The 11,368-nt window shown below is 37.9% G+C and overlaps 1 protein-coding gene across 2 annotated transcripts; it reads left to right on the top strand.

Moving 5' to 3' along the window:
- Positions 1-498: 498 nt before the first annotated feature.
- On the top strand, positions 499-10,288 carry LOC121873500 (charged multivesicular body protein 2a-like). 2 transcript variants are annotated; one of them, XM_042377091.1, is made up of 6 exons: positions 499-680; positions 3,087-3,103; positions 4,511-4,694; positions 4,990-5,165; positions 8,581-8,715; positions 9,299-10,288. In XM_042377091.1, exons 2-6 carry the CDS (start codon positions 3,096-3,098, stop codon positions 9,477-9,479), a joined length of 684 nt encoding a protein of 227 aa, XP_042233025.1. In that variant the 5' UTR covers positions 499-680; positions 3,087-3,095; the 3' UTR covers positions 9,480-10,288. The 2 variants fall into 2 exon arrangements, with proteins under 2 accessions (XP_042233025.1, XP_042233026.1); XM_042377092.1 differs by lacking the exon at positions 3,087-3,103 and having other exon boundaries at positions 507-680.
- The last annotated feature ends 1,080 nt before the right edge of the window (positions 10,289-11,368 follow it).

Here is an 11,368-nt window from a genome sequence, read left to right as displayed (position 1 = left end):
CGATCGCCCGGGCGGCTAGCGAGCCGATCTTTTGGTGAAGAATATAAATGAAAAGAGACGTGACCGATCGCCCAAGCGGCTAACAAGCCGATCAGTGGCGAAGAGGATAAAAGTAAAAAAAAGTAAAAGTAACACCGACTCGCCGAGTGTGAGCTCATTCAAAACCAGACTTGGCTAACAGTGGAGCAGATACAAATACATTATGGAACCAATACATGCCCAGTGCTTGTCAACAGTGTATAACAGAGACGTGACTGACCGCTCAAGCGGCTAATACGCCGATGAGTGACGAAGAGGATAAAAGTAAAAGTAATATATGACCCTACACCACATGCTTCAAATGGCCCGCGTCGTCGTGTCATGACGTCATTGATGTAAACACAGTGCAGCTGTTATCACTACCCCAAGAAATTCCAGGTATAAAAACATGATATATAACTATTTTCCTGGAAGTAATGTTTTCTCCGCCATTAATGATAAAAGACACATTATCAGCCACTTTGTGCACATTGAGCCCTTGTAATAATGAGTGTGTTGCTAAAGTACATAAAGTGGTGATAACGTGCGTCAGTGAGCGGTGGCAGTGAGGCAGCTGAGGCTCAGGGAAGGTCGCCGTGTGACGTTGAGTCATCCTACACAATATTGTTAGTGGTTACCTTGAGGCAAGACACCTGTGAAAGGTATGGCTGAGTTGTAATTTCTGTTGACAATTTTGTGCCTCAAATGAATCTTTAATATGTAATGGAACATAGTTAAAGTGTTCCTTCTGAACACAACTGTACTCAAGATGGTCTTCCTGCTACAGGTCATCTCATTTGCAAAAGGGTTGTGACTGAACTGTAATGTGTTGTAAATCTTAAGCTCCATATATTATATGGGGTCAGTTTTGGTAAAAGTGTATTTTAGGGTTGCCACTTTAATTATTAGGTAAATTTGTAGTTTCAACCAACGACTGCTCTCGAGTTGGGCAATGTGTTTTTCCCGGTCCGACTAATTACCCAAATGTAGCCGCAATGAAGTCAAATAATGGTCCTACATGAATGAATCTGACTACTAACCACTTCTCGACTAGTATTTGGTGTCACAAAGTCACAAAAAATTGGAAAACTTACTTTAATCTGAGTTAATAGATCGGGTGCATGTACCGAGGGAGCGAGTAATTATCCAAATGTACCCAAATGTAGCCACAATGAAGTCAAATGATGGTCGTACAAGCGTAAATCGGGCTGTGAATCACTTCTCGATTGTTATTTGGTGTCATAAAGTCACAAAAAATTGGTAAACTTAATTTAATCTGAGTTGCGTTGTGTTAGGCTAGGTTAGGTTAGGTACATGCACTTTAAGTGATTTATTAACTCAGATTAAATTAAGTTAACCAATTTTTTGTGACTTCGTGACACCAAATACTAGTCGAGAAGTGATTGGCAGTCCGATTTATTCATGTAGGACCATTATTTGACTTCATTGCGGCTACATTTGGGTAATTAGTCGGGCCCTGTTTTTCCGATGGTTTAGACAATTTTAAGACACCTTTCTTGTTTCCCTCGCAAAAACAATTAAATATACCAGGGGATTCATGACAGGAATTCACCATTAAAAAGAACAATCAGAGTGTGGTGAGACTATACATTAAAAAGAACAATCAGAGTGTGGTGAGACTATACATTAAAAAGAACAATCAGAGTGTGGTGAGACTATACATTAAAAAGAACAATCAGAGTGTGGTGAGACTATACATTAAAAAGAACAATCAGAGTGTGGTGAGACTATACATTAAAAAGAACAATCAGAGTGTGGTGAGACTATACATTAAAAAGAACAATCAGAGTGTGGTGAGACTATACATTAAAAAGAACAATCAGAGTGTGGTGAGACTATACATTAAAAAGAACAATCAGAGTGTGGTGAGACTATAAGACAGTTCATAATGAACCCAGTGACTGCTGAGGAAACTTGAAAATAAATTAAGTGGAATAATATTAAACCTAGGAGAACACAATACAGGCCGGAATATTTGAGTATAATGGAAAAACAAAACTGGTGTCATAATGGGTTTTAAAAAGTTTTTTTTTTAAATAGCTGTGACTGTGGTGAGGGAATACTTTAAAGGCAACACATAGTAACAACAACAATGGCTGAGGAAAGCTGGAAAAAATTAGAATAGTGGAAAAGACAATGAAATTTTTCAGGAAGCAACACTAGACAAGCAAGGGTGCTAATGAGGTCAAACAACAGCTGTACAGCTAAGCTGACTTTTGATGAATATTATATTGCCACTCGGACACAAAGGTTTCCCATATCTCCGTACATATTGAAATTTTATCTATTAAGAGGAGACTGTAGGTGAAGTCATCCCAGTAGCTAAGTCGGTTTATGTGTAGATTAATGCTGCCAAATATTCTAGCAAGAACACACTGCTTTTCCACCATAATTTTTGTTGTTAATTGTGAGTGAATGTTCTCTTTTGGGGTAGTGTTTCTTTTTTATAATTTATACAATAATGCCGTCGGCGACCCATGGGAAGGGGAGTGTGTAGTGTGCGGGTCGTCTAAATTACATTACCATGCAATACAATACTTGATCCAACTCTAAAAAAATAGCATTTCCCCAATAAGGGAATATGTTACTTTAGGTGAAATAAGGATGCGTTAAATACTGACAGCATTATATAACCACTCATGGGGGGTCGAGGGGGGCGAAGCCACCCCATGCTAGAGAGTTGGGTATGGAAGTTGGCAATGTCACCCCAAGCACTGAGGCCTGGTGGATAATTCAGTCAATTCGTACATTTTAAAGGTCCTTGACGCTAACTCTGAGGCTGATTGTAGGAGTTAAGTTAGATACTGTACACTGTATTACCTCCCCTAGTGCGAAATTGGGGAGATGGCTACCGATTTTTCCCTCATCCAGTCATCCATAAATTTCCAGCACTTTATTAGAGGATGACCAGGAAGAGTGTGCAGTGCTATACTGTTCTCCATAATATATTTTTCCTGTTTGGTGCAACTGTTATACTTTTGTATTATATATGCTGTACAGTATTTATGATGATTTTTTGTGACAAATTTTCATTTTTGAATTGCCAGACAACAAGGATGGAAAGGTAATATTATTAGTAGATAAATTGTAAATGGTTGTGTCACTGAGTATAGTTGCAACATAGAGTACCGGTATAGCTTCTGAACTCATTTTACAATGTGTACAGAGTTGTAAAACTACCCACTGTATGGTACAGTATGGTCTGCTTGGTACTGTACTGTATTTACTTCTCATGTCAGGGGGTGAAATAACCAGCATTGCATTGTATTTAACAACAGCAAATTTTGATAGTTTGAAGCAAGTATATACTTATGTATCTGGAAGTGTTTGTGGTTTGTTCATAATTGTATAGCAGATTTTACTACAGTATTACTGCTTTCAAATATATTTTGCCCCTTGTACATTTATCACTGTTTTTAACCTTTTTTTATTTATTTGTGTTCAGTACTCCTGTAGGTTCAGTACAATATAATAACCATACAATTAGCTAAATTATTGTACAGTACTGTACTTGTATTGTGGTGCAACATTAGACCAATATTTAAAGACATACAGTCATTGCTCTTAAGTGATGAATTTTACTGAAGATATAAATTGACAAATACCTGTATGAAATTATAAGTGGAAGTGTGATAATTATGAAATTTGCTTTAATTACTTGTCTGTACTTGTATTTGAGTGCACATATAAGTCTTATGTTATTGGTACAATACTATTTGTAATATACCTACTGTATACTGTATTGTATTTCATGAGTTTACCAACCATGTACAGTATGGTATATTGCTAATATTGTAGGTACCATACTTTAATATTTGAATGTCGTAATGCTAGAGTTTGAGGAGATAGACTGCAAGATACATCAGCCAATCATAGGCAACCTATGCAGTCACATGACAGTAGTAGCCAATTGTAGCTCATGAGCACTCTCAGCCTACCCACCCATGCACTCGGCACATGAGGCGATCTCTTGGAAATTTGTTTGAATGCCGGGAACAGAGAGATTTTTCTCAGAATGCTCAGGATTTATGTTTCAGACATATTAATGTTTTTATCATGTGTAGCCTTTATATTTTGTTGCTCTGTGAGGACAAATAGTGCTTATACGTGAAGCCATGTCTCTTTTTTTTTCAAATTTTTAATTTATAAACCTTCGTCTTTGTATGTTTAAACTTAAATTTTTTTTTTATCAGATATGCCAGTAATTTGCTGTCCTTTATATTATGAATGATATTGAATGTTAGAGAAAATGTTGCAGCCAATCTGTACAGTATACTAGTGAGAGCAGGAGCATCATTTAATTTTTCCTTGACGGGGCAAAGTTAGCATCAGAACCCTGTCAATGTATTTGTAAATTATGGGTCATTTGGAGGCCCTGAGTCAGAGAAATATAATGCACTATATTGTATACGTACTGTACAATACAGTACTGTATTACCGTATTTTATTGCTGTTCACATATTTACTGCAGCTCATCAAATATGCCGCTGGAATGGCTGTTTGGTCGGAAAATGACACCAGAGGAAATGCTGAGAAAGAATCAGCGTGCCTTAACCAAAGCCATGCGAGATTTGGATCGAGAGAGATCAAAGATGGAGCAACAGGAGAAAAAAATAATTGCTGATATCAAGAAGATGGCAAAAATGGGACAAATGGTAAGTTTGTTGTGACTTTTATGGACTACTGTTTATATATATATATATATATATATATATATATATATATATATATATTGTATAAAAAGTGTAGAGTACTTTTGTACTGGTGCAGTACAGTACTGTACTGTACTCTGATTCAGTACTGTACAGTACGTACTAATTATTGTAGGTTGGAAGAAGAAAGATTTTTTTTATTCCATAAGATCATTTCTGTAATACTTTACATTGTATTTTTATTGTAATTCCTTTATTTTTATAATGCTGTTAATTGTTGTAAACTATTTAAACATAGGATGCAGTGAAGGTGATGGCAAAGGACCTTGTTCGGACACGACGGTACACCAAAAAGTTCATCATGATGCGTGCACAGATCCAAGCTGTATCACTTAAAATTACAACACTGAAGAGCCAAAATGCCATGGCCCAAGCAATGAAGGGGGTGACGAAGGCCATGATGAACATGAACAAGTCAGTACTAATATTATATGTACTACTCCATTTTTTGTGACTGCCAGACAATATTATGTTTTCAAGGGATAATGCTCCAGTTGTCCAGGTTTTACGATACTGTTTGTTGTTTAGTTGTAAATGTTCTGATGTTATTCCAACAGGTATTTGATCAGTATATTGAAATGCAACTTATTTTTTTCTTTTTTTTTTGTCCACTCTTCATGTGTTCCTCTTGTAATCTGGCTTTCCCACTGTCAAATCCTTTTCCTGGGTCTTTACAGTAATACCTATACCTTTTACAGTACCATTATATATGATGACTAGCAAAATTACCTGGCTTTGCTCGGGTTTTATAAATATATATATATATATATATATATATATATATATATATATATATATATATATATATATATATATATATATATATATATATATATATATATATATATATATATATATATATATATATATATATATATATATATATATATATATATATATATATATACAGTTAACCCTCACTTTACGCGGTTAATGTAACCCGGAGGGTACCGCGGAAAGTGAGGAACGCGTAAAGTGAATAACATAACATATGGGATTAATTGAAATGGAGTCCGGGCCGATCCCCAAACTCCACTTTTTGACGACACACAACTATGTTGTAGTAAAAATTTTATCTTAACTTTATGATGGTATGAAAAAACAAGTAATATAGAAGAGGTTAGGTTAGGAAAGATAAAGGTTAACATAGGAAAAATAAAGGTAAGGTTAGAAAACTAAAAATTAGGTGTAACACTTACGGTAGTAGAAGAGATGGGTCGGCATACGGGGATGGAGGCTGGTTCCGAGGCAGAGGGCAGATTACTGGCCCTCAGGTGAATCACCATTACTAGGTGAATCACCATCACTGTCACTTACAGTTGTCAGGGCTTCCCTGACAAATCCCTCAAAGTCATCTTCACTGCCACTATCACTGGCTTGGGCTGGCTGTGGTGGGTTGCGGGCGAAGAAATCTGTTATGCTTTGCTGACGGCTGGCGTTGATGTTGTCGTGATACACCTTGATGTACGGCTCCATAGCCTGCACCAGCCGGGTATGGAAGACTTCATAGCGGTCATCGTCATTGTCGCGGGAAAGGAAGGACTTCATCTTCTCTGCACACTCCATGGCACCCTTGATATCACTATAACTTAAATTGTGTTCTTCGGAGACTGCCGCACCTTCTTCCTCCTCTTCACTGACGTGTTCTTCTTCCAACATCTCGTCGGCAGTCACTTCAGGATCTCTGATCACCTCCAGGATGTCGTCGTTGGTGGTCTCGGAGAAGCCTGGAACTGTAACAGTCTGCGCAGCTTCTCTGGCAAGGTCCACTGCTACTGCAACATTCTGAACCTCACCAGTCACAGATTGACTCCTCCTCTCACCTGGTATTCCATGCAACACATGTCTCCATGCGTGACGAATTGTAGCAATAGACAGCTGATCCCATGACTCCACCAAGATGTCCACAGCTTTCTTGATGTTAAATACTCTCCAGAATTGTTTGAAGAGTATTTTTTGCTCAGCCAACTGTTGATCCTCCTCTTCTTCGCTCTTGCTATCGGTGGTGGTGTCACTCAGGTTACGCAACTCTTCCCTGGTGCTGGTGTAGTCGTTCAGGAGCTGGAATTTTTTTGTTGAGAATGCAGCTTTCACATTGCAAATCAACTCCTGGTCCATGGGCTGGATTAAAGACGTAGTGTTGGGAGGAAGGAAGACCACTTTTACGTTGGGGTGACGATCTAACAGTAGGGGCGAGTGTCCTGGTGCGTTGTCCAGCAGCAACAAAATATTAAATGGCACATTCTGTCGCTCACAGAATTTTTTTACATCGGGAACAAAACAGTCATCAAACCAGGAGAGGGACAGTGTAGAGAACATCCACACCTTACGTGCGGTCAGCCAGTGGACGTTTAGCTTGGTCATGTCCATTGTTTTGTAGGCGTGTAGCTTGCGTGCTGTGTGGATCACCGATAACTTGAGCTTACAGGTACCGGAGGCATTGGTGGTAAACAGGACGGTGATGCGTTCCTTCTGCATTTTCCGGCCCCGAATCCTGCTGGCATTCTTCACAATGTAGGACTTGGAAGGTAGTTTTCTCCAGAAAAGACCAGATTCGTCCATGTTAAACACCTGGTCGTCACTGTACTGTCCTTCCTCCATAATCTCACGTAAAAACGGAGGAAATTCCCGAGCCGCAGCACAATCAGCACTCGCTTCTTCACCACCAATGTTTATATTGGTGATCTTGTTCCGGATCTTAAACCTCTGTAACCACCCAGAGGAAGCATTAAAGGGTTTGGGCTCTGAAGTTCCCATCTTTCGTGCCACTGCTATGTACAGTTCACGTGCGTAGTCCTTAACAGAGCGCGTGTCGACCACCATGTTCCGTCGCGCCTGACGCACCAAGTACCTCGCAAGTAATTTTTCTGTCTTGAGAAGCACCTGGTTGTGAAAATACTTGATCATAGAAGCACCTGTAGACTTTGTGATCTTCATGTGCTCCTTTATCTTGGCTGAATCCTTCTTTATAGTCCGGATCGTAGATTCGTTCACGCCATGCTGGCGCGCCAAATCAACCTGCCTTGTTCCTTTCTCCAACTCTTGGATGATGCTATACTTCACCTCGTAGCTTAAGGAACGTCGTGCCTTCTTTGGTTTAGTGCCGCTGGGTCCAGGTAAGGAAAGGTTTTTCTCTGGGGGTGGTGGTCCGGCGGAAGCCATTTTACGGAACAATGGATGCGCGTTTACACGGAGTGGCCTGGAGGGATGAAACTGCCGCGGCTAGGTCAAGCGTCGTCTCTCCTCCCTCCCTCCCTCCCCCGGGTGGACACGTCATAATACTTTAAGCCAATTACAGCTAGCAGCAGAGGGGGGTAGGGATGCATGGCCAATCACAGTCCGATGCGTCATATGACGTCAGTGATAACGCAACAAAGACACACACTGCGCAACCTTACCGCGTGGCTTGCCCAAGCGGAGGGAGGAGGAGGGAGGGGCGAGAGCACAGGCAGGCAGCCAGGTGGGGCGAATCTAAAAATAGCGTCGCGCCGGACACTCTCCGCGTAATGGGGTTCACGCACCGCGTAATGTGAGCACGTTAGGTTCTGGCAGGGTACCGCGTTAACGTGGAAACGCAGAATGTGGGACCGCTTAAAGTGAGGGTTGACTGTATATGAGAAATCGCGTTAAGTGAAACCGCGTAAAGCGGGGTAATACTGTATCTGTGTATATATATATATATATATATATATATATATATATATATATATATATATATATATATATATATATATATATATATATATATATATATATATATATATATATATATATATATATATTTATATATTTATATATTTTATACATTTTTATTTTTATTTTTTGACAGGCAACTGAAGCTCCCACAGATCCAGCAGATAATGCAGGAATTTGAAAAGCAGACTGAAATTATGGACATGAAAGAAGAGATGATGAATGATGTTATAGATGACGCCATGGGTGATGAGGATGATGAGGAGGAGAGGTAATGTATTATAGTTCAAGCTTTAACTAAGTATACTAAGTAGTAAAAGTAATAAAAGTGGTGAAACCCCACAATTTTTCCTTCATCATTGATAATTAAACAGTACATTAGAAATTATAGGAAATGAAGACAGATGGTATAGTACAGGACAGTACTGTACTACATTTACCATTCCAAGATTATGTCTTGCATGTGGAAATTAATATGAAACATAAATTCTTTGTTGGTTAAAGGTGTTATTCAGATAATCATTACTACAAGGTGATCTCACTATGTGTTAATTTTACAAATGTTAAATAGATTTGTTATATGCTGCCACCATTAGCCAACAGCGTCAACCAACTGGCACAAAAATGAAATAATAATACCTTATTTTACGGCATATAAGGCGCACTTTTTTTTCCAATTAAAAAGCTAAAAATATCACCCTGATAATATATGTTTTCACTTCACACTAATGAAATCATTACCATTACTTGGGTTTTCCTGGGAAAGCATTACTGTATGAGGTAGAGGATGTGAAAAAAAATCCTACTAAGTGTTGGATGATATTGCTGATTGTCTTCTTTTACTTCATTGACAGTGATGCTATTGTGTCCCAAGTCCTAGATGAGCTTGGCCTCCAAATGACAGAGGGTTTGAGTGAGCTCCCATCTGCTGGTGGAACACTTGGAACAACTGCTGCCTCAAAGACACCTGTAGCTGTAGCAGATGCTGCAGATGAAGACATCCAGGCCAGATTGGATAATCTCAGGAGAGAGTGAATATAAAAGGATTGGGAGTGCAGTATGATCAGTGAACATGAACTGCTTTTTCACGTGTTGATTATAAAGTTGTTATTAAATTGTATAAAATAGTCTGTATGATCCACTGATAATCAATCTACATAATGGCAACAAATATATGGTCACAAATACTATATGTAGTACTGTACATGCTCAGACACTTGATGTTTGCATACATGAATATGCAGGCAGTCCCCGAGTTACAAATGCCTGACTTATGAATGAGATCCCAGTATATTCATCACAAAAATCAGTTCCTAAAATCACATTTTTTATATTAATTTCATTAGTCTATATTGTTTAACACCACTTTATTCACAGTATCTTACGGACAGGGTCCAGGAATGTAACCAGTTCATAACTCGGAGACTATCTGTATTGGGATATCTTTGGTTGCAAATGAATGTATCAAGTCTAATGACAATTAAAATCTTTTGAATAATGTTCCTACTAGAAGAAAAAACAGTATTTACCACTTCTTAAATCAACAGTTTTTATGGCTTTTATAGTTATTGGTTGGCTTTAGTTATTAATATGACAGTGTATTGATCCCATTGTACTGATTAACAGTAAACAGTTGCTTCAGATTATTTATTTTACTTTAATGTTTATTGCTTGTGTTGCAGGTGAGATAAAGGAATCACTTTGTTTTGTATGCAGGTGGGTACTGATTGTTCTGCAGATCAATGAAACAATTTATTGGCAAGTCTGCACAGTATACTGTTTGTAGAAATGGACTTCACTCAAGTCTACCCTGATGAAAAATTAAGAACCAGAGAAGAGAGAAATATTTTCTTATTCTTAACCTCGTGTCCTAGGTGGGCCAGATGAGTCATAGTATCACAGTGAATAGAAAATTTATTCCAAAAGATCAACAGGATGCAGGTAACATTTAAAGAGTATGTTCTTTTAATAATTTTATGTATTATTTAGTAAGTAAACATTCGTGCGATAGATAAAACAGATCTTAATAGCCAGTAGTACGATGTTTGAATTATTTTTATTTTTTTTTTACAATCAAGTGTGGTAATATTGTCGTTGACATAATTGAAATACATCATGTGCAGCATGCTATAACATTTTGTAGCATCTGACATTGCTAAATATTAATTAGTGTGATTTAAAACTGAATTTTTTATGAATAATAAAATAATATATATTTTTTTTCATACACAAATATGTCGTAAAGTAGCATAACCATGCAAATAGTGTATGCAAGTAAATCAGTCTTTAAGTTCCTAATGTTACCATCTGATGAAAACTTCCCAGTGAGTTAATGAGTATCTTCTTGGATAAGAAAGGGTTACCTTATATGTGGCCTTCAAGTAATTGTTATGTTCTGGTCAGCACCTGTGATTGTGCCTTGTATTATCAACACCATTCTTTAAGATTTGCCAGTATTTTGAAGAATGCTTTACTGGAGTCATCTTCAAGGGCTTGGTATAATTTTTAACATCCCGCACAATAGCAGAGACCATTACAAAGTTCTGAAAGTTATCTCAGCAGGTAATATAATACATTGTATATTTGTATCCATTTGTCTCTGGTATTGAGAAAAAAAAATTTCAAGGCCACTTGGGTCTGCAGAAGCAGTCATAAATGTAAAATGAAATGTAAACAATGTTTATACTTGGCTGCTGCAGCAGACAATGTAAAGCTTACTATTTACAGGACTAGTTGATCACTAGTCTTGCTAAGTGTTCATTGTCACTCAGGTGATTGAGATGTAATTACACAAGTATAAAAACTTGATATGTATTAACTTTTTGATTGTCAAAATCTCTTCACTTACAAAGGCCAATAAGAGGTGAAACCCTATCCATTTCACATGATCATCCCAAGGTTCTCAAAATGTATTTTGAACATAC

This window comes from Homarus americanus, unplaced genomic scaffold (genome assembly GCF_018991925.1).
Source record: "Homarus americanus isolate GMGI-L3 unplaced genomic scaffold, GMGI_Hamer_2.0 scaffold22311, whole genome shotgun sequence".
Lineage (NCBI taxonomy): Eukaryota > Metazoa > Arthropoda > Malacostraca > Decapoda > Nephropidae > Homarus > Homarus americanus.
Note: the sequence above shows the minus strand (reverse complement) of the source record. Positions and strands in the feature narration are given on the sequence as shown.